Source organism: Anser anser (genome assembly GCF_964211835.1).
Source record: "Anser anser genome assembly, chromosome: 23".
Taxonomy (NCBI): domain Eukaryota; kingdom Metazoa; phylum Chordata; class Aves; order Anseriformes; family Anatidae; genus Anser; species Anser anser.
The window spans coordinates 5295307-5320130 of NC_139744.1; the positions used below are offsets into that span (position 1 = coordinate 5295307).

Consider the following 24824-nt stretch of genomic DNA (forward strand, 5'->3'; position numbering starts at 1 on the left):
GCTATGCCAGGCAGTTACATACATTGGCTATGGATTGTGCCGAGCCTTGGACACAACAGCTATCCATGCTGCCTGTAGGGCTTAGCTTGGCACAAGCATCAGATGCATTCTGTGGCCACAGCCCTTCCTCTGGTCTTGCATGGTCACTGTTGAGCACCATAATGAGGTGTAATGAGGTGACACCATGCTGTGGTGGCCTCATGCCAAACCAAAGTCTGGGGAAGCTATTTGGGATCACCTGGTAAACCCACTCTCAGCCATTGCTCAGGAATACTGGTGCCAGAAGCTCCCATGTGCCCGAGCTGAAGGGCAAGAATAGCCACTGGTCTGGTGTCATCCCTCCCTGCAGAAGGTATGATCCTCTACACATCCACAGGCTTCCCTCAGACAACTGCCCCAGGGAGAGTATGAGGAACAAAGGCTAGCCATAATCTTCCAGGCTGAGCAACATTTGCATCAGTCCAGTTGCCCAGTCACATGCAAACAACTTACAAGGAAGCACCAGGGGCACCAGGGCAGAACTGAGCAACAGTTTTGCTGCTTATGGAAATGCACCAGCCATAATTATGGTGGGATTTGTCTCACTAGAGTCACATCTCTTTAACACAAACATACCTGAACTCAGCGTGCCTGGGCAGCCCTTAGTGTTGGATGGGCAGAAATGGACATTTCCAGGTAGGTTCTGGAGAGGGTGCAGGTAAAGGAGAACTAAAGGAATAAAGTCAATGTGCCAGTGGAGGAATGGAGTTATTCAAAGCTATTTCCCAGTGATTTTCCTTGAAAATAAATGTACACTTTTAGAAATCAACTGGTATTTATTGACTGAAAAGAACATCAGCAGAGCAGACATTAGTGCAATACTGGACAACACAGCCAGCTACACAAATACGCATTTTATAATCAAAAGGAAATCAGTTATGGATTATATAAAAACTAGGACAAGGTACAAGCAGGACCGTAATGCAACTTAAAACCCACAGCACCATTTTCTTTCTAGAAGATACAAAAAAAATATAAATAACATCCATACTTCTTGTCACAAAAGTTGTACATCTTGAGGTAGTCAAATGTTTTGTTTCCCTTAAAGCACTGCCTTTTATTGTTTGTCTTTTTTTCACATGACATTATATTGCTGCAAATTGGCCCTTCAGTCCTACACATGGTGCCCAAGGGTGCAGAAGTGGTTATTGCATGAGTGGGGTTTGTTACCTTGTTCATTAATGTTTCTTGGCTTATGTCATTCTTTTTATTGATCTAATAAAGCACCCCCAAAACTAGCATTGTGCTGCCTCTCCATCACAGCAACAGTGTTGCATGGATCCTCAAGGAATTACCAGTGTCTAATCATTTTTTGGCCATTCTCCAGATAAGTGATTTCTTCCCAGGCAGAATCAGTTCTTAACTTGGGGACAGCAGGGTAAATCCACACCAGAACTTACATACACCTCACTAAACTTTTTCTGATTATTATCTCCCTCCTGCACTAAGCATGCTGGACACAATACTACCAAACCCAGCACCACAAAACACCAGGACCAGCAACAAAAACTGTACAAGGAAGCACACACAGATATAGGGAGTAACCTGTGACTGCAAAGTAGCCTTCCATAGTAGTAAGGATTCCTGCTGGCTCGTAGGAAACACTGAGAATTGTCACTTCTCAGGTTTCTTGGATCTTAGGTACAGAGAAAAGAAGTCATCCTAAATAATAATTTAAAAAAAAAAAAAAAAACTATACAGGAAAGCATGTGCAGCTCAGATTTTTAGTGTCAGTAGCCATACTAAGGTACATTTGTGCTTGGAAAATAATTGCTTTATAGCCATGGCATACATTCACCTATGCTGCTAAAAAGACTTTGATGTAAATATGACCCCCTTGTATCTCCAGCTTTTCATTTCAGGAACTTCTTTGCACATATAACAGAAGAGGCAGCACATCTGCTGGATCTGTAGTACACCATAAGGTGCACAGCATAATTGAAAAGTTCACACACACATCAAATGGAGGCCCAGCTATTTACATCTCAGATCTCCAGGAGATGGCAGAAGAGCATTGCTCAAGATGATGTTGCTTGGTCTTGATTCTTTAAGAAAATACAGTTCAAACCTGAGAATACTGAATGCCAAACAGACCCATGTTTTGCTCCCTGGCAACACAAAGCCTCTCACTGGTGTTAATTGAACTAAAGCATATCTCTGAACATCAACCCAATATATCTCAAGTTTAGGCAGTAAAAAAGTTACAGGTAACTGAATGGAGAAATAAAAAAAAAAAAAAAAGGAAAAAACAGCTATCTGCCTCAGGCAAAATTCCTCACTCTTAGGATTCAAGGATACCAAAAGGAGGGATATCAACATTGCCTTAAACACAAAATATGCCCAAGTCCTTTCCCCAGGCCTCATGTGGCATTTCCAATAATTATTTATTTCCCCATCCGTACTCATCATGTGGTTTCCAAACATTGAAAGGCTGTCTATTCTGGTTGGCAGGGGCTGACCAAAAAGCCTTTTAACTGTGACAGGGAAGGGTTGAAATAGGTTTTGAGCTGAGCTTGCAGAGCAAAGCCAGGAGGATATCAGACTTCCTTGTCCAGACTTGGCTTGACAGCTCAGTTAACAACCGAAACTTAATTCAGCCAGATGCCAGTCTTCTGTATTCCACTGAGCCCAAATTCAAACCAATCATACCACAGAATGAACCATCTCTTCCTCAGGTCTTTTCCATCTTTACCATTTTAACAAGCAGCACTGAGCATTGCAGGATATAGAGCTGCAGACACAGAAGTCCCCTCTGGTAGATGAGAAACCAGTACTTAATTTTCCTCTCAAGTATCTTTTGTCCAGCTCTTAATCAACATTTTGCCTGTGCTGCCAGGGCTTCCAGGCACAACCTTACCTTTCAATTTATTTACATTATTCTTTGATTCTAACACTACAAAGTTTATGTGAGATCCCCATGAGATTGTGTTAACCCAATACTCAAAACAAAGGGCTATGCCATCTCATAATCCCTGGCAGCAAGACTAGACTAAAACACTGTGATACCAGTTACAACAGCTCATGGGTCAAATGGTAAAATAGATCATGGCTTTAAAAACTAAAAAACAAACACAAACAAACAAACAAAAAAAAACCCCATAACTAGAGGTAATCCCTGCACATTTCAAAGGATCCAGCATTTTCAGTGACAAGGAATTTGGTGACACCATCTCAAAAGCATGAATGTCCATATGACAGGGGCTATACATAAAACAAAAAGAAATCTTTTCGTACCAAGGATTCGTCCTGTCTTGAATATATTCTCTTTGCCTGAAAGAGCGTCAGAGGTCCAACTGAGCCCAAAAATACCCACATTGAGGGGGCTTGATCTAGTTGCCTAAATACAGGCATTTAGTCCTTTTGCCACAAATCTATACTCCGTTTCCCACTGACATCAGTGTTTCAGCCACAAAAGATACAAATAACCTAAGCTGCAAGTTCTGCCAGTCTGACCATATTCCTCTCTGCCTAAATAATCATCTTACCATCTTTCTAGTCTTGTTTTTTAGCCTGTTGTGCAAAACACCTAGCATGCTTCTGAAATGCACTCACCCCCTGCTTGAAGCATTACACTTGGGATACAGAAAAAGGATATTACTAAAATAACACTTTTGACTGTGTGAAAGCCAGACTTGCCTTTAGGATGGGTGAAAGAAGCCTACCTATTTAAAATGCTCTTGACAGGAAAGTGAAGTGTTTCCTTCCATGCTCACGGCAGAGCAGGACCAGGTCATTGGAGAAGACCAACAGACTTACATACAGTGCGGTTTTTTTGTTTGTTGTTTTTTTTTTTTTGTTTTGTTTGTTTTGTTTTTCAGGAATAGTAAAGAAAAGCAAGTCTGAGCAAGGCAAAAAGCTTCACTTTGAAATGAACTCATTCTGCAGGTAACTGGGGAGGACTCCAAGGGCCCTACAAACACCAGCCAGGTCCAACGAGGCTCCCATCTAGCCCGTAGCCCATCAGCCACTTCAACCAACTTTCAACTTCTACTCTGTGACTGGAGTAACTGGGGAGGGAAGAAAGCAGACTTTCAGTTATACATGAGATGATTTGTAGATCTTCTCCAGGAAGTCCATGCTGGTTTTCCAGGGCAGGAATGCATCAGAGTTTCATAGACCATAGCTCCCAGTGCACAGCTTGACAGTTCCTACTGCATGGGTCAATCACAATGGTGCTCAGCAGGGTCACCTAGAGCTCACTAAACACAAAGCTCTAAAGTGAAGACCTAACACTCCTTGAGACATAAAAAGCCTACTCTTTTCCTAAATGAGAGAGCAGATTCATAACCCCTTCCTGAAATCCAGCTGTCAGCAGGTAACACTGACTCAGATAACATTACTAGGAGACTAAAGAAGTGGATTTTTTTAATTCAAACAATTTCATGGCAAAGCTGGAGACAGAATGTACTAAGTCGTAGAAAACCAGTTCCATCCTGAGCTCTTGCCTGCAGTGACTGTCCTGATCAGGCAGACAGGACTTGCATAATGTGTGAATCCCAATCTATAGTAATGTGTCTAATGGAATCCCCTTAGTTCGTCAACATTAGCCCAAAGAGGAAATAAAAAGGAATGAGCTCATCAAGAACACTTTCCACCACCTAGGAGCATCCTACCTGCCCTCAGATTATGAGATCTCAGTGTAGAGAACGTTTAGTGCATGCCCAGAATTTACTGGTCCAATGGACAACCAAGAAATGTAATTTTTTAAGGCAAAAGGACAGAGTGGTGGATCACAGAACCACAGAATCACAGAATCATCTAGGTTGGAAGAGACCTCCAAGATCACCTAGTCCAACCTCTGACCTAACACTAACAAGTACTTCTCCACTAACAGTTGGATATCGTTCTTTGATATCCAACTGTGCTTCACCCCTCTGCCCAGGTCCCAGTCCCTGTTTAAATGAGAATGCTCCATGTAATGACATAGTAAATACATCAATAAAACATTGACAAATAACCCTCAAGTGACAGGGTACTCCCTTGCCCTCAGATGCCGTGCAAGCCAAGAGGTCAGTAGAGCAAGCTGCCTGGGATAAATAGTACAGACGAGAGCTAGTTTCTTTGTCCCTTCACCTATGATTCCTGTTCCTAACAATTTTAATTCATTGGGATACTTTTTCATCAAGAACATTGAGACTCGTGGGAAGATTTCAACTCCAAAAAGATTTAAAGCAACATGTAAATAATGGTCTGCTCAATATTAATTTCTGGGGTATTTAAAAAGGCCAATTAACCCAATTTGCAGCATTATGTCTGTCATAAACACTTTAATTCAGTTCAAGTCAACTTAAGCCAGAACAAGGGATAGAAAGTAGTAAGCCCATTAAGAGACCTGTAGATAGCCAAAGGGAAGGTGTTAATGGCCTCTAAACAGTTAGTTAATGGCTAGATCTGCTCTGAGCCAGTTCTTTCCCATCTGTTTATAAAGCAGAAATCAAGAATAGTTGTAAAAGCCAAAGAGCAACATCAAGATAATGTGAGTACACATCACTGCAAAGTAATTTTTTCAAAGTGTGTGTAAATGAACGCTCAAGAGCTGGAGCACACTCAAGAGCTGGAGCACACAGGTGGGATCTCACTGCTTTTTAGGAGAACTGAACCCCATTGAAACCCTGCCCAGTTCAGCCTATGGCTCAGTCGGTCTAAACAACCTAAACCAGCATCTTCATCCATTATATTGCCTGTGAATTTTGATCTGAGGATGAGTATTTAAATATTCTTTTTAGCATTATCCAATCTCCACAGCAGCATCCTGCTCACTGGCTTATAACCATTACCAAGGATAAGTAAATACAGCACCTTTGTTTTCTCAGGGACCCTCCAGAGCTGCTCACCATACAAACTGGGAACCTCTAACTAACTGTAAACTCAGCACTCAGGTTGTGCTCCACACCTCTATGTGTGCATGGAGGCAAGGTCAGAGACTGCCTCACTGCCATTCCCAAGACTGCTTTTAAGACACAAACAAAGACACAAAACAGGCTGCTTGCATTGTGCTCATCTTAAAGTTCACTAGAAAAACATGACTCAATGCCAAGGTATGACAACACTGTAATAGGCTTACATGAGTAGCCAGTGTGCCCTTGCCACAAAGAAGGCTTACATTAGGCTGCATTAGGCAAAGTACTGCCAGCAGTTTGAGAGAGGTGATCCTAGCACCTGGAGCACCATGTCCCGTTCTGGGCTCCTCAGTACAAGCAAGACATGGGCATGCTGGAGACAGTCCAGCAAAGATGGCCACAAAGATGATGAAGGGACTGGAGCATCTCTCCAGGGACTGGAGCATCTTCTCCTCAGGAAAGGCTGAGAGAGCTGCAACTGTTGTCTTCCAACCTCAACCAGTCTGTGGTTCTGTGCTTCTCTGGACAATGCTCTTCTCCCAGGTCACCTTCTCTCATGCTAGATGCCTCTATTGTCTAGATATATCTAGCTTCTCAGTGCAGAGATTGTCATTCATGACTTGCAAATTTTTAAAATGCTCCAGTTACAGTAGTTCTTAATTCCCTTTCAGAAATTTTATGTCTCATTTGCAGAGGGCAGAACTGTGGGATGTGATGCACACTGGGCACCAGGGCAGAGTCGTACATATAAGGCAAAAGAGGCAATGAAAGTTTGATTGGGAAAAACAACAACAGCAACAAAAACAAAATAGATGCTTAATTAGCACCATCACCCCGGATCCACCACCACAAAACAACCTCCTGCGAGGCAATATGCTGCAAAGGATTATTACTTCACAGACCTCAGCTGAGTTCCTGTGATACATGCACTTTATCAGGTACAGTTCCAAGTTTCCTGTGTACAGCAAGGTTAATACATGGTTACAATGTGCTTGAAGTCTAATGCCCACAGTGTACATATGATGGACATGAGCTCCATTTGTTTGTAAAGTTGTATTTCTGCGGCACAATTCTTGCATCAAAATGAAGCTACTCAACAGTGTGTGAGTTCAAAGCAGAAAAGGTTCAACCAGCTTCCAGAGAACATAACTTAAAATCTCCTGCTGCCAGAGTCATTTTGCCTTGGTGCAGGAACATGCCTGTCTCTGCTGCATCGGAATCCAGTCTCTGCTTAGTTGCCTCTCCAGTCCCTTTCTTCTCTTGTCTCCAGGAAACAGGGCGCAAGCCCTCATTATTTCAGTGTGACCACCCCAATGCATTTACATTTGTGCAAGTGAGGGATGGTGGGGGGGAAATATTCCTGCAATTGAGTACAAGCTCAAGAGAGAGATTTTGACTGCCTCAGTGATTCTGCTGTCCTCTTATTACTACCTCTCTCTCTCCCTCCTTCCTGATTTGTTACCTGGCAAAACTTCTGGTTTTCACCCCTCATACAGGGGCTGTCCCCAGAATTGGGGATCTCAGCACTGAGGTAACGGGAGCACTAGACATTTTTGGTGCTTGCTTTTTCCCTTACCCCACTGTAGAGAATTATGTCCCACTCTCCATACTTCTTTCTTGTACTCTAGGATTTGTTTGGACCCTCTAGAGCTGATTTTACTGCTTGCAGCTGTAGACCACCTCTTCCTGCATGCACTGTTGGCACTCAACATAGCAACACCACTGCACCTGACAGTGGCAAGAGAAGGTAACCAACCGGCTCTGGGTGTTATAGCCTCGTCCACAGCACATGCTGTCACAGTTGCCCTCGCGAGAGCAGGTCCTCCCAGCAGTTCCCAGGGAGTATTTGCTGGGCCGGCAGAAACTGGGGGAGTCTTCCACATACACCAGGTCAGTGGCACGGGGCGAAGCAGGGTGCTTGGTGGAATGGCTGTGTCTCTGTGGGCTGGCCAGCTCTGAGTGGCCCACAGCATCATTGGTGGTGCTGAAGACCTTGACAGCATCATCATAGCGCAACTTGAGCAGTCGTCCAACCTCATGGAAAGGCGAAAGCTGCTTCCAACATGTCCGGACAGCACATGAACCAGAGACGCCATGGCACTTGCATGTGGTTTTGAGACCATTTTTCACAGCCTGATAAGGAAGAGAAGCAGTAATCATTATCTCCCAGGACCACGAGCCTGGTTCTGGGTAGAGATTACACTTCAGTTGCAGACAGCCTGAGAGTACTTCAGTTTTATTGGCATTATTCCTATTTTACAGAAAGAAAATGAAAAAATAGAGGAATATCTACAGAGTTGGTCAGAAAGTTAAAGCCTGAATGATTATAAATGTCTGAATATTGAGGCTAGTCAAATTCTTACTAAGCATATGTTTGGAACAGCAGGAGTAGTCAACCATGAAACTGTGTATCTCCAGCATGGTCAATTCCCGCTCTTAGCATATTCAAATCAAGACAGTGCTCTAATCAAACAAGTAATTAGACTCAATAAATAAAAATAATGGTAAGTCAGTAGCCTGTAATATATTAGCCAAAATGCTTGATCTAATGGCCTCCCTAACCCAAAACTGTAACATGACTAGGTCCATAGCAAATCACACAGACATAGCAAATCTCCTCTGGACTCATAAATGATCTCAATAGTATCAACCCTCGATCTGCTTCACACTTCATACCAGCACTGAAGCTCTAGCTGTTGTCACACCTCCCTCCGGCCATCACATAACCAACACAGGAATTCAGCCAGTGAGTTTCGCAGCGGTTACTGTACTGCATATTACTACCACTCAGCCTTTGATATCGGTAGAGGGTATAGCTTGCTACTCTCCTATTCCGAACATCTAACTCCTCATATCAACGTTCAGGAGACTTTCCAGGGAGCTCTCTCTACAAAACTGAGAGCCAAAACACACAGGTAAACAGGGGTCTGGTTTCTGACTGGGGCAGTGAATACTCCTCTCACAAACACCCTTGGCTGAGGATGGGTTGGAAGACTTGCGCTGAACCCTAAATTCTCTTTAGGCCTGCTGCTGCAACTCCTCACCTTGATGCCAACATTGGTGTTGTGGATGTCCACCTTGGCCCGTAGGTCTTTGCCAATCCTCTTCTGACCCAGGAATTTTTTCAGGAACTTTGTGCTGTATTTGAGGTTGTCTCCACAAACACCCCATTGCCAGGCCTTGCGGTTCTCCAGGTCTGGGGAGTCATCACAGGTGCAGCGCTCCATGCGCCCAGCACTACATGCTCTGGCCAATGAGTGGGTGAGAGCTGCAGAAGACACTGCATATAGGAAGGCAGTTTCCTTAAAACCTGCACAGGAGAAGGATTATGAGAGGGTAGGTGCAAGAAAGGCAAAATAAGGTGTTCATCCACTTCACTGGCTCTCCTGGCTGTCCATGAGCTAATACCAAGCACAATACTTGTCTTACAGACAAAAGAGACAAAATTCTTCCATTACCTGCACATAAATCCTAGCAGAGAAACCCAATATCAGGTTTGAAGTAACTGGCATATTAACATCCCAGTCTCACCTGATGACTGAGACTGATTCAATATGGACACAGAAGACCACTCATGAATCAAAGGATTAGAAGGGCAATATACAAACAGTCTTGGGAAAATGTGCAACTACAAAAAGTGAAAGTCATGAAATTCTATTTGTCCCCCATCCTCACCACAGAGCTGATAGGTGTGAATAGGGGCAGTCGCTGAAAACATGTTGTTGTCTAAAATCATGAACTATTTTAAAAAGTTTAAAATCATGAACCAACTATTGTTCATAATAATGTTCACATAATAATCATAATATGTTCACATAATAATCATAACAATCATATAATCATGTTTAAAATCATGACTATTTAGCAGAGACTGAAAAAAGTATTTTAAAAATACATTAAGATACGTATCTTTTATTTCAAAGTGTTTTTACTTGGGAATATTTTGACTTACTAGTGGTATTTCGTATCGAAAGATGACACACAGTTTGATTGGGAAAGGTTCCATGTTGGAAGAACACCTTTGGCAAGGACAGAATCTCCAGCATATAAGTGGATTTTATAACTTCTTTGTAAAGAGAATCCCAACGACAGTGGTGCTGCTTTCTGAAGCTATTCTCCTTTTTAAACCAGGCTTCCCAGACAGGCTATGTTCACCCTGATAGATATGACCATGATACACCACAGCATATAAACCATGTAAGAAAATACAATGCCTGAACAGAAATTGCCTGAAGACATGAGATCAGATAGGAATGGCCATGTGACATGATAACCATGAGCTCCAGAGATGTCCCAGAAAGCACTGATCAGCACATACCTGACCTAAACCCCAAAATTTTTTATTTTCCTGTTTAACTCATTGGAAAATCTTAACATTTCCTCCAGAGTTTATCTGCAAAAATTAAAACCAATGGAAAATTATGAATGGAATGTTGCTTAACAAGTCCATAATTTAGGAAGCAGACCAAGGATGAGAAAGGCAAGTGACTAATCAGTATCTCAGAATGCAGGCATGGATAAGACTGGCCAAAACCAGACAGCTGTTGGTTTATGAAAAATACACTTGTACATTGCATGGAGGGAAACACATTGAAGAAAACAAATATTCCACACTGGAAAATTCCAAATTTCTTTCCACATCAGAAGGAAACAAATCTGTTCCCCTAAAAACATGAAAGAGAGAGAACCACAGAGATCTGATCTAGTCTGCAGTAAGCCCTGTTTTGTGCAAAGGTTGGAAGGGACCTCTAGAATTCATCCAGTCCAACCTCAAATCTTTCCATCATTCTATTCCCTCAAAGAATTCCCATCCAGCTGTAATAACAGATCAGAACAATGACTGCTGAGATCCGGGTGAGGTCACCATAAATCTGACCACAGAAGAGGACAAATAGTTCTTCTGATAGCTATCAGTAAGAAGAATGACAAATTGACTAATCATACACATAATGGAGAGGCTGTATTTGCGAATTCAAGACAGACTTCATACGCGATTGTTCAAATTCCAAAATTTTAAAAGAAATATCTAGCAATAGTCTAGACATGAGAGAGACAAGAAAATATTGAGGAAGTCAAGGAGTTCAATCAACAAACTTCTTCCTGCCTCCTACATTTAAGTTGTTGTATCACAAGTAAACAAGGGACAAGTGACTTCCAGCTGAGCTCTCTGATTGACAATGCTCTGTAAATGTTTGAGGGTACTGGAAGAATAATGAAAAAATGTCACCAAATCCATCTAAAGTTTTGGAAAAACTCATATGGGATTCAGTCATTACAGATTTTGAATAGCAAAACAATGCTCACACGTTTTCGAACACTGGTTAACTCAAAAGAAGGAGCTAAGAGAGGATATGGGATCCTAATTTTGAATAACATTTGGGATCCTAAACTTGAAAAACAGTTCCAGTAGCTGATCTCCAAATCCCTACCAGATTCCCAGTATCCTACATGAGATACTGGTACCAGAAGAGAGGAGTGCATTTTAGAAACACTTTCTCATACCATATAAAGCTAGAAGTACCAGTCAGATCCACATACTCTGCTAAATCTGACTTTGTGGAACACCACACTGCTTCTGCTATTTCTGAGTAGTGATGGTTTGGTTCTTTCTGTGGTATTCCACGTAACTGCTGGCCAGATATCAACCCACTTGAAATCAGAGACCATTGCTTGTGGTCAGACCATTGCAGACAGCAGTAACTGAAGATAACGAACATACTTTCAAATCATGTCCTTCTTCTCCTCCCTCCCACCTCCTTTTATGGCAGAGGTTCAGTGTCAAATGCTTGTCTGAAAAATCCGATTCCTTCTCATTCATCGTAAGGGACTGATCCCCATTTAATTAATTCACAAGCACATGAGTAAAGAGAAAATGAAGCGTCCTTAAGACTTTGTTGAATAACAATGAACAACAGAGCAGCTATTTAAAATGTATTTTCAGAAGGATATAGCACAAATGAGCAGGAATCCACTCCAACAAACATGTTATTGAGAAGATCTAAATGGAGGTTTCTCCCTGTGTGCTGGGTATCTATCCTCCCACTGTGTCGATGGTGCTCTTGTAACCACAGCCAGTGGAACCTGGCTGTCAGAGTCTGTTTTAGGGATGACTCCCTCTCCTGCCCCTATATTCACTAGGTGGCTAGTGACTATAATAAAAACTTAAACACTCTGTGCAAGGGGGAACATCTAAACACAGACATCTTTTTTGGGCAGTAGTAGGTTCAATTACAAACAACCAGCACAAAGTTGAATTTCAATATGCTGAAAAAAGCCAGCTACTCTTGGTAGGACCTTGCACATTTCCAAGTCTTCCTCTGAGCTCCCTTGAATTATTTCTCTAACTTAGCAGCCTATAAATACAGAATGACATTTGCTATGATGGTAAGACACTGTTCTGTGGTATGGTGTGCTCTAGACCACAATGAAAACTATAACAGGAGGAGTTTAGCCGTATGGTGACTCTGCCAAAGGAAAGATGCTCAAGGTTGAAGATTTGAAGACACTACAGTAAACACAGTGTGAGCATTTCAGAGCAAGTGGAAGAAACAACACCCTGGAAAAAAAAAAAAAAAAGGAAAAAAAGAAAAACAAAAATCCACCAACCACGGACCAGAGAGGTATAGAACTATATAAAGCTTTAGAAAAGAAAGACTTCTCAAGATCTTTAGCCCAACCACCTGCTCAAAGCAGGGCTAACTTGAATCAAGTTGTTCGAGGCTTTGTCCAACTGAGTTTTGAAAGTCTCCAGGGATGGAAATTCTATGACCTCTCTGAGCCACTGCTCCTGTGCTGTATCATTCCAACTTCCTCATAACATCAGTGAAACCACTGTTAGAACATCAAATAATCTGAACAACATGAAGCAAAGAAATGGAGAGAGGATTGTGGACTGCTCAGTTCTCAAGGATTTTTCTGAATGGCTGGATCTGAGCTGTCTTTGCTATAGGTATTATTTTCCCCAAATCATCATGTTGTTTGAGATGTAATATAGCCTGCCTGACCTCCAGCAGCAACTGACTACATTTATGCCGCACCTTGGAAACCAAAAAACTCATCACTATTTCACAAGCTTTACATAAAGACACCAACTGCCACCATGCAAAAAGATGGCTTGCAATGTCTTTCTGGGAACATTTTAAATCCCTCTATTTTCATGGATTTTTTAAAAAGTGGAGAAGGAATGAAGGGAGATTTTACATGGATCAGAAGAAAGCAATAGCCACCATACGTGACTGCAATAGTCATAGAAGGATTGTAGGTAAGGTATGAAGGATGGTGTGTGTGTATATATAAGTATGTATATATACATGCTGTATATTTGAAATGCCAGCTTTATTTTCACCATCTACTTCATTTGTTGCTTTACATTGACAGTCTTCTGGATACAACTAGGAAACTCCTTTTTGCATAACCTGCAATCCTTCTATGACTATTGCAGTCATGTAATAAAGCAACAAATGAAGCAGATGGTGAAAATAAATCTGGCATTTCAAAAACCAGAAAACCCATGATATACATATACATATATATTAAAAATAAGCAAATACAAAAAATAAGATGATGGCATCTGGAGAGGCAGGAAAAACATCTGTGATCCTAGCCAGTCACTGAATTTTTTTAGTTGTGACTGCAAATTAAGTGTGGCTTTTCATCTACTATAAAAATGAACCATCTCACCAGAACATGATCTTTTCTCCTCTCTTCCACTAGTGGGACCATTAAAGACTGTTAACTGAATGCTTTTCTTGATGGCTTATCTACAACCATGACAATATCAAACTATCTAATCATTTCTAAAACTTCATCACTACTTGGGTGAAAGGAAAATAGTCCATTTTCTGACTGATGATTTCCAAAGCAGCAACGAAACAGCATTAGGAATTTGTGAGAAACACATCAAAAGAAGCAGCTGAAAATATTCGCCTTCTTTGTGAAAGAAATTAACCTGTTTGCAAGTTAAAGGAAAATGAGAACTAATAATTGCTTCCAGCCAACTGTCCTCTCATACAGGGGATGTACACAGCATACTTTACTGTATTAAATCATCATTTGATCCTTAAGATTGTGTAATAAAAGTTTTCAAACACTTATCCTCATCTGCCAAAACAGGTTTTAAATTACAGGTGATATTTTATTTTGTCAATCTGGAGTCCATGGAAATGTTGAGGCATGCCACCACAAGATAATTAAATGTTTTCCAGCTATTTGAAGATGAGGATTATTCAATTGTCATTTTCAAGTTCTTTGAGGTTGATGGAGGCAGACATGTCAGGAAGTCACTCATAATGATCATGAACAGCTTCTTCGTGAGCTTAAAAAGTCACAATAGAGGTTTGCAATGAAGTAAATCTGATCTTGCATGTGCTGAAGTTTACTAAAATATTAATATATTTCATTGAATAAAATTTGATAATTTTAAATTGAAATGTTATAATGTTTCAATTCCAATGCTAATTAACATTTTAATTTCATCAAAGTTAATATTGGCTTATTCAGCTGCTTTTTTGTTAACTTTTATTCATTAATATTATTGAGGGGTCTGAAACTGGGTAATACTGAAGACTGAAACTCAGCATATGTTACTAAATATTACTGAAGAACTGATGCTCAGTAATAGGTCGGTCAGGTACTATGTGGATGAGGACAGGTTCAGAAGAGTGTATATGCATGCTCTGTGAAACTGCATTAAAAAATACTTTCAGGATCTATCCTCATTTAGTTTCCCTCAACTTCTTTTAATTTAGAGGATTTATTATGCTGTCTCCTACCTCAAATACAGCACTTACAGAACATTTTCTTCCCCTAAAGCCTTCTGTGAAACAGAAGCCATTGACTCTTCTGTTTGCTATATCTGAACTTTTGTGGAAACTCCAAATATATGAGAAAAAGTCTTAGGAGACATCTGTAAACATGCACTGAAATGCCTTAGAGCTGATAAATGGCTTTTTAAATGGAAAATTAGGATTAAATTCTGTATCAGAGAACAGCCAAGGTTTACATCCAAAGACCTAAAAAAAAGTCTTGTCTTAAAATGTCCCTTGAAATAAAGTACTAATTCTTATTTTTCAGAGCATCATTCCTGATTGACAACCAAGAAAGATGATCAACCAAGGAAACTCCATTTTTGGACAACAGTCCACAAGACAAGGGTATGAACTTCCTTTTATATTTCAAATCATGACAAACCACTCAGGAAAGATGAGGATAAGGCACTTGTCTATTTTGTGGCAAAAGAGCCCAAATTGCATTCCTATTCCCAGCTCTCATTCCTAGGCAAAGTAGGTGATCTCTGAGCTGCCCAGTTAATGCCCCATGTCCATTGCTGACTGTGAGATGTGTATTCCACACAATACAGCACTAAGTGAGATTTTATACTGCAAACAAAGGACTACCTTGTACCTCGCTTCAGCAGACTAGTCCGTCCTTCCAGACTGCAGTTCCAGCGCTCACTGCGAAACTGGTACTGGCACTCCATGATCCCAAGCCGGATGGCATCACGCAACGTCTCTGCCAAGCCAGGCTCCCTCCGGCAAAGCCTCTTCTGCTTGCGGGACAGCTTCAGCAAGTCACACTGCTTCATGTGAACTTTTCCCTGGGCAGAGTTTGTTGAGGGTCCCAGGGAAGGAAAGTGTGTCAGAGCTTCTTTCCCGGTCAGGCTGAAAGAAAGCAAAAGAGCATTGAGTTAAGGAAGACAGCAGTCATGGAAGAGAAAGGTGATCAGAGGGAAGGGTAAGAGATGATAAGAGGGAAGGATTCTGATACTCAGAAATTTCCTGGTTAGGGTATTTTACCAGCTCAGAAGTTTAATCAATAAAAACTGATTAGATCGTGTACCTCTGCACCCCACACCAAGGCAAAGTAGCAGACTAACACTGCAGGGAGAAAGAAGAAACACATGGGTGTTGGCACCAGCAATGCACTTCAGGTGGGAAGCTTTTTTGACTCCATGAAGATGTATTTTCACGCCTCTAGTTTTGTTTCCTGTGCAGTTCTTCCACCGTCAGAGACATATTTCTTAGCCTACATTTTTCTAAATGGTGCTGCAATTCACCGTATGCCACAGCACTGTGCTTGCTCCATAAAGCATTAACCACATCCTTTCAGGGTTTTGTGTACACTGGTAATATGCCACTAGATGTAGCTAGGAAAGACCAATAGGGAGATACTATTAACAAACACCCTTTTAGAGCAAGCACAACTTTTGTCAGAAAGGAAGAAGGAGTCAACTAAAATGTATTGGGTTTGGTTGGTAAGTAGCTTTTTTAAACAAGAAATTAGGGTTAAATTCTGCATTAGAGAAAAACAGGGATTTACATCTGAAAATAGTTTCACTTTTCATGGCAAGACAGTATTTTTCTTTACAAATTTATCTCCCTTGGCAGATTTAGGATGCCTGAAAACATGAAGGAATTATTTTACTTTGAGGCAAGATTTGAAGGCTGCAAACAAACTGGGAAGAGTCATGCATTTGCACAACATTTATCTGCAGTGCAACTCCTGACTGCCAAACAGCGAAGAATCGCAGAACTCTCCCCCAGAAACATCCAGATAAATGAAAACCTTTGAAAATCTTTATTCTTCTATACACCTCAGCCCTGGCATTACCATTTGCAGACTTCCCAAATTCCACTGTTTTCTTTGCAAGTCCACAGCTACCTCAACATGGACAAAAAACAGGTGAGCCAGTTGGTTCTTGTTCCTCCTCCCCAGTCAGGCAAACTGGGCTGTGCTGCTCCACAAAGCAAGAGTGGGAGTCGGACAAGCAAAGCTGGATAGGGAGGGATGTACAGGAGCAATCTCTGAAGCATGTCTTCAAAGACTACCTGGCTGCTAGCACCACACCAGTGGTGTAGCGACTCTTCCATTATCTTCCCAGCGCAGCTCAGCTCTTGTGCAAACCAAGCCAGATGGAGATGCCTTGCTAACAGTGATTGGGACCTTGGTACAGAACCAAACAAGGCAAATCCTCAGAGCAGAGCAGGATGTGAGGTTATTCACCTCACTGCATCTTTTTTGGTTCCTTCTAAAAGCATGGCTCTTTTGCGGCTGAATTATCTGACCGGGTCTGACTGGTCATGTCTCCAGGCGTATGTTTCTGTACAACAAATGCCAGTCTGCACTGGCAGAGAGAAGACGATAGTCTGTGTCAGCGAACACAAGAGTCCACATTCTCTACCACACTCCAGTTCACAAGCAAAGAATGTTAACCAATGGAGGAGACCAGACTGAAGACTTACCTAGCGCCACAAAAGACAGACATTTCTAACACTCTGGTCTCAACTGTTAAAGCAAGTCCACACTCTCATGATGGATATAACCTTCCTTACGGAGGATGCAAATCAAGTACTGCAGCTGCTGTTTTAGTTCCCCACATACCTTATAGACATCTCCTTGTGAGCTAGTTGTCTAGATCTCTCTGTAGTCAATCCAGTCTACCCAGGCATGGGACTTAGAGTACATCTTAGCTGACCTAAGCCCGGTGCACTTCTGCACTCATTGTCACAGTAACCTGCATCCTCCACACACTCACCATTCCATAACTGTGTGCAAGTAGGATTAATTAACCCTGGGAAATCATCCAGAGACCATCAGACTAACCAAGAAACAAGGAATCTTTATGAATCATACAACAAATATTAAACCTAAGAAACTAAGAAGAATTTCTTAACCTGTTGTCATTGCTGAACTGGGGGACAGAAACATAAGATTTAATAGTGAAAGCCAAGAGAAAAACAGGCAATACTGAAAACCGAGACAGATATTTGGGGCCAAATTCAGCCCAATAAACTGGAATTAACGCAGCTTAATGATTTTCTGAGTGCAATGCAGACTGCACAGTTCAAAACCAAGTCTGGCAACAAAGACTGCGTAGACAGGGCTACAACAATTGGTGCACAAAGGACTTGGTGTTAAACCTGTTGCCTAAAAGCACAGTACTATAAATAGGAGAAAAGGTGGCAAATTCAAATTTCTATAAGAGATGTGAAGATCTACACAGAACAGGAGAAATCTGTTCCAGGCACATTGTGAGGCTACATGAACCTTTGGTTTGATGAAGGACAGCCGCTCTTGCAATCTTGGACAGGGATTATCTCAAAGATATCCTATGACCTGCCAGTGGCCAGTGAGATTTGGGAGAAGCTGATATTGCCATTCTCCAAATCCTGAATAATGTTAGATGTTATTATTTGTGAAAAACTCAGTGAGGATAATGACAGACACGATAAAAACAAGTTTTGAAGAATTTGATTTAATTTTCAGAGCAATCTCAATAGTGCACAGCAACTGCAACCTGAGACCACTGTACTGGTTTTGGCTGGGATAGAGTTAATTCTCTTCACAGCTCATATGGTGACATGGTTTGGATTTGTGATGAAAACAGTGTTAATATCACACCAATGTTGTAGTTATTGCTAAACAGTGCTTGCACAGTCAAGGTCTTTTCTGTTTCTCACACTGCCCCACCTGCGAGTAGGCTGGAGGTGCACAAGAAACTGGGAGGGGACACAGCCAGGAGAGATGAATCCAACTGACCAAAGGGATATTCCATACCATATGATGCCACGCTCATTGATAAAAGCTGGGAACAAGAAGGAGGAAAAGGGAGCACACCTGGAGTTACAGCACTTGTCTTCTCAAGTAACTGTTATGCATCATGGAGCACTGCTTTTCTGGAAATGAATGAACGTCTGCCTACTGACAGGAAGTAGTGAATTAATTCCATCGTTTGCTTTTCTTGCATGAGAAGCTTTTGCTTTACCTATTAAACTGTCTTTATCTCAATCCATGAGTTTTCTCACTTTACCTTTCCAGTTCTCTCCCACATTCCAATGGAAGGGAGTGAGCAAGCGGCTATAAGGGGTTTAGCTGCCAACCAGAGTTAAGCCACAACAACCATACGGAGAGCAAAGATATCAAGTCTAATTTATCTTTTACACTATGCAAAACAAAAGCTTTGTGGGAAACGCACTTTCTAGAATTGCACCTAGCAATAGTTTAAATTCCTGCTGATGCAATACAGCATCCTACACAATTAGCCAGTAGCACAAGCAAACTTACTTCTTGCTACTTCTTTTTTTATTGATTTGTGAAATTCTAAAGTTCCAACATACAAAATAACTTTTTCTTTTTCTCTAAAAGTGGAGGATGAAAATAACCAGATGGAAATAACACATTGAGAAGTAAACAAAACAAGCAGTAAGTGGGTTAATTTAAGATATGTGGCAAAAGCTATCTGGAATATACCTTTCTGTAAAAGTCTTCAGCATGTGAACTGTCAAACTTGTTACCTAGGACATGTGAATGAAAAAATAATTGTCTGTGCTTAGAGATTTCTTCAGAGATTGGGCTTCATTGCGTAGGACTGGTGCACAGATGCAACTCTCAAAACTAGTCTCATATAACTTTCAATTTAGGGAAGTAGACAGAGAAATTAGAGTTTCCCAATGTCACATGGTTGACCAGTGGCACAGCTGGGAGCAGAAGCCACCACTCTCAGAGTCATAACAGATATGGCTAAGATTACTCATATGAGCTTGCAGGCTCTGACTACATTAGCTATAACTGTGTTTTATTAGGGCAAAACTAACATAAAATCATATCAAGATCACAGTATGAGAACATTCTCATAAAATTAAATATAAAATACGCAGATATGTGCAGTTAGGCAAACTGCATGTCATTTTTAGATGATTTAGAGTTTATTATCTACAGATCATACAGCAAAAAAGTAAAATCTTTGAATTAATGCACACCTGCTAGCAGTCTGGAAAAAACAATAAGGATCTCAAACTTTTATTTCTCTCTAGTTTTCTGTCTAAGCACTTTACTAAATTCATCATTTTCCTTTAATCTCCTTCCAGCCACATTCCAGCTGCTTAAGAGACTTTTAATGAGAGCCTGTTCCTGTGCAATGCCTAATGTCCCCTGGATCTGAAAGGTCTTAAAAACCCTTAAAAATATGCCTTTTCTCTCTCTCCCCAGAAAGGAGAGAAATCAAAGGGAGCCACAACAGCACTCCATATCTGATTTCACAGGCCTTTCATGTTCCACAGAAATATCCACACCCCACAGATAGCTACAACAAGCATTCTGGGAAGGCTAAGAGAATACTGGATGACGACAGATCAAACCAAGGCCCCTCAGGTGCACAATGGGTCCTCAGCTCTGCTCTCTCCCCGGCAGCTCAGTGGAACTGTTTCAAATCAGTAGGAAGCAACACTGTGTCTACTTAGATCTTGATTTCAGGGGCAGTGCAGTCCCTGCTACTGACTATCCAACCTAGGCTAGCAGTGAAGTCAATCATTACACAGGAGATGAGATTTTCAGTCCAACTCTGGACTGGCCACACACCCTTGTGTGTTCCCCACATGAGACACTCAACACCCAGCAAGATGATTCTTTAGAAAATATGATTCCCTGATAACTAAAGACAAGCCAGGAACTTTAAATAATCAAAAAGCACCCATGGAAAGCCCTTACGTATTCATTGCATCTGTAGTCCCACACCCTCTCTGTCGTCCCACATCCTCTCTGTCGTGCCAGTCACTACGGACTCCATCTACAGACTCCATCTCTACAAGTCTCAGCTGAGAGTTGCCCTCCCTTTCCATTTTTACTCTCTTTCTGCTAATATTGTCTTTTAAAATGACAATGCGAAAGAGATGCTGCAATACACCCTCCTGATACATTTTACTTTGAGGAATGGTTGTGAGGCCCATACGTATTCTGGGCATTTAGTTTATCTGTCAGAGGTACAGCTCAACAGGAGGAGAAAGATCTTCACAAATCTTTCCAGGAGCATTCAGAACTGGACAGCAGAGTCTCTTTTTGTTGTAGATTTAGTCCATTAGATTGATCACAGAAAACTTGCAATAACAAACAGTTAGCAAAGAGGACATAGGAATGTACGTAGCTGAGCTAACTGGATGAAAACCAAAGCTCACTTGCCATCTCTAGAAAGACACAGGGGAAGTGAGGACAGAGCTTTTGAAGGTACTCATTTTTATATTAGTGTCATTTGACGTGTTGTGTTCTTTTCAAAATTATGCAAGCCCATGCTTCAACAGACCTGCAAGTCACATGTTCTTTTGTTCTCTCACATGTTCCTTTTAAACTCTAAGGGCCAAAAAAATATTATTCCATCATGAAACTAACAATAATTGTGCCACTAACTTTGACAAGAGCACAACTAGGACTTTTCCCAAACACAAAGTGATAAACAAAATGGAGGACACAGATAGCTGAGTTAAGAGGAGCTGCAAAACAAGACAGCACATAACATGAAATTCCAGGAAGCCTGGCGCCTCTGTACCTACCACAGGTATTTCAGGTTGAGTTATAAGGAAATGCTCCAGTGGATCTGGCTGCCCACGGAGCACGAGCCAAACTGGCCAATGAATGAGACATGCTGCAGCCCGCTCCCCGTTTATCTCCCCAAGAAAAGGCTTTACTCAAGTTTGTTGCTTCTGCCCTCCCAACAACATCCTACCCAAGCTGGGTCTCTTCTGAATTCTGCCCTGACCTAGTTCTAGGAAGAGGGCAATTGCTGCCCTCTTAGACTCTGTGAGAAACAATACCTTCCAGCACCTCACAGACTATTTTTCACTTTGTGAAAGGCCCTCTAAGAAGGCAAGGGGAGGCCAAGAGCTTTTAGTGAGGTCTAGAGAGACTCCCGTCCACTCAAGTTGTTGTACATCCTGAAAGAAAAAATGGGGCTACTTACAGAAGGCTACAGCATGGGCTGTAAAGCAAAGGTGAAGACAAAACAAGCATGAAGGAAGTTAAGAAGTACATGCTGTCTGTATGCAAGGGAGACGGCCACTCCTGGATTCCTGCAACTAATGAGCCAGGCAAGCCCAACATAACCTGAACAACAGCCGGACCACATTGCAGTTTATTTATTTGTCCTCTTTTAAAAACTGGCTGTGATTTTCCCCTCACTGGACCCAGCACTGGCAGTTCAAGGTCTGTCCAAGACACCCAATGTACTGACACCAGGCAGTCAAACAATCCCAAATACTGAGAATGTGGTCTTCTGAGATATGCCCACAGCTGTCATTATATATCCATTGTAAAGCTGTGTTCACCCCAGCAAAACTTCTGCTTCGTACATTTATAGGTGACCTTCATCTTTCCCTGGGCCCTTTGGGTATTTTTGCTGGACTGCTCTGTACACTTCATGCCTTACTTCTGTCCTGATAGAACAAAATTTGGTATTTCCTTCATTGCTGCCAACTTGCAATACGTCACCATTTCTAAGCCCACTGAACACAACAGAAAGGACTCACATCCTGTCTCTGCGAATAGCCACCCAAATGCCTCCTTCACTTTTTATTACATCTTTGTAAGGTTTCCACAATTAAAAATAAATAAATAAATATTGGAAAGCAAGGATGAGGCTCATGTCCCTACGCCTCTAACACTCGGCAAAGTTTAGAGGTAGACTGCTGAACCAGGGCCCAAGAGCCCCTCCAATTCAGTAGCAGTTTGGTTGCAAGATAGTTTTTTTCCCAAGCTAAGTCATATAGGCATTCACATCAGAAATTCTAAGATATTCAGGTTCCTCCCTACTCTATCAACTCCAATTTGTATTTGAAAGCACCCACATATCTCATTATTAATCACCACCAGACACTCACTGAGTTCATGGACTTGACTTTCTTTCTTGAAACTTTTAAATAATAGATGAAAATGAAAAGGTGAAAATGCGCTGGACACACCTGTGTCAAAATCCTCAAGGAAAAATAAATAAATAAATAAATTTAAAAGTAAAACTCCAACCTCAGATCCTGAGTTAAGCATTGTCAAAAGGCAGAACTCACAGATTTCTTATGACCAGAAAGCAATTCATACCAAACAGATCATTGTTACAGAATGAAGAATCACTCGGGTTGCTTTAACAAACAAGCCCACATAGAGCAATAGCAACTGCTTTGTGTTACTTATGTGAAAGCAAAACATGAACACGTTCACTTCCACTGAGTACAATCATGTGTACTTGCCCCAGTAACTGGAAAGCCAAACACTCACAGCAACCCAACTCCTTTCTGAATGACCAAGAAAGCTATAGTCTTCCACAGTCAACAGACGTTTAGATATGAAATAAGCTAAATGATACAACTAATAAATTTTAAACCAGATATTTTAAGGAAGCTTTGAAACAGAAATGAAATACCAACTGCGGTCATTGGTAAGCAGTGCCAAGCCAGCAGACACTGCATGCGAATTTAGGAAGAATTGTCTTGCAAGGATTGGTAGAGGGACCAAGAGCCTCCACACGTGTAAGTCAGCAAAGCTCTGCCTGGAGCATTCTGATCACCCACAGCAGGGTCTGAATGTATTAATGTTTGCACCTCTCCTACACTCACTGCGATATATGCACTAACAGCCCTGGTTACCACAAGAGAGTCTGAAAAACTCTCTGAGAAGCAGCTTACTGAGAAAATAAAACATTTCTTCAGGGGAAATTCTGCACTGACCTGACCTGTTAAAAACCTATCTTTAGAACAGTAAAATGTGAGGGCAGGACCCACACCTAGGGGCAATCGCGCTGAAGCGAACCCATGCAGTATCCCAGGCTGAAGCACCAAGTCTCTACACCCAGGTGCGTCCTTCATCTCTGGACTGGCCTTAATCCCCTGCCACCCTGGGGACCCTGCAACGCCAGCAAGTCTCTCGCACCTGCCTGCTGAGCCCCGGCTCTCTCTGCCAGCCCCCTTCTCCCACTTTATTCCCTCCAGGGAAACAGTTTGGAGAAGTATTACAGCAAGCGACCCATCCGGAACTAATTTCAAAACCTGAACAGAAGCAAAGCATGGCTCAAGGGGTCAGTGTAACTGCTCCCAGCATCTTCCACCCCGTCCCTCCTTCCCACTCTCGCACAAACTGATCCTTCCCCGGTCCCCTCGCCCCTTGCGCCCACCTCTCCCCCCAGGACGCCCCGCCGAGCGTCCCCGCAGCGCCGGCTGTCGTTGCAGGTGCGCTCCCCAGGGGCCGAGCGCCCCCGCGGAACCTCGGCGCGCCCCCTCCCCTTGGCAGAGCACCCGCGGAACCTCCGCGCCCCCTCCCCGGGCTCCCCGCACCGCGGAGGCGGCTCCAGGGGCTGAGTCCCGCGGGCGGTGCTGACCCGAAGTAGGCGGCAGCGGGCGGCGGCGGCGGCGGCAGGAGGAGGAGGAGGAAGAGGAGGAGGAGGAGAAGGCGGCTGCAGGCGGCGGCGGCAGCGCGCATGGTGCCGGGCTCCGCAGCTCGCTGCGCGGCCGCCCGGCGCCGCGGCTCTTTAAGCGAGAGGCGTGGCGGCCCCCTCCTCCCGTCCCGTCCCGTCCCGTCCCGTCCCCGTCCCGTCCCGTCCCGTCCCACAGCCGCCGGGCACACCGTGGCGCACGGCGCCGGGCACCCCCGGTACTCCGCGGGGACCCGCCAGCCCCTCGCGTCGTCCCCGGGGCAGGGAGCTCCCACCAAGCCTCTCCAGCCCTGCGAGCCCCTGGGGCTCTGTAGGTCCCCACGCCTGGTGCTGGCAGGCCGTGGCAGGGCATTGGCAGCCTCTATACAGGGCTTGAGGATGCTTGGTGGTGCCCAGTGTAATAGGAAAGGTGGTTGCAGCTGGAGACCATCCCACTTCCAAGCCGTACCACTGCCTTTGGATGTGGAGCATGGCTTCAGGCAGCTGGTAGTGCAAGAGACCAAACTGAGGTTTCGGGGAAAAGACGAAGGAAAGAGGAATCTGCTGTGCCCAGGCTCCCATGTTCACCCAGCGCATTCCTGCTTCCACTTGGTCTCACTGCCAAGGGCACCAATGTTCATGGACATGGCAGGTAGATTCCAACACATGGCTTGGAGCACACATTCAAAAACATGTAAAACCAAACTTGCGTTGCACAAGCAGACATCCCATGGAAATGTTGGTGGGAAGGACCCTTTAGAGGTCTCCAGACCAAATTCCTG

At 42.8% G+C, this 24824-nt stretch overlaps 1 protein-coding gene across 2 annotated transcripts; it reads right to left on the reverse strand.

The window, feature by feature from the left end:
• Positions 1-697: 697 nt before the first annotated feature.
• On the reverse strand, positions 698-24824 carry WNT9B (Wnt family member 9B). Of its 2 annotated transcripts, none has more exons than XM_083809679.1 (4): positions 23806-24824; positions 15282-15538; positions 8924-9189; positions 698-8012 (listed from the first exon to the last, which is right to left on the reverse strand). In XM_083809679.1, exons 1-4 carry the CDS (start codon positions 24108-24110, stop codon positions 7536-7538), a joined length of 1305 nt encoding a protein of 434 aa, XP_083665805.1. In that variant the 5' UTR covers positions 24111-24824; the 3' UTR covers positions 698-7535. The 2 variants fall into 2 exon arrangements, with proteins under 2 accessions (XP_083665805.1, XP_083665806.1); XM_083809680.1 differs by having other exon boundaries at positions 24010-24823.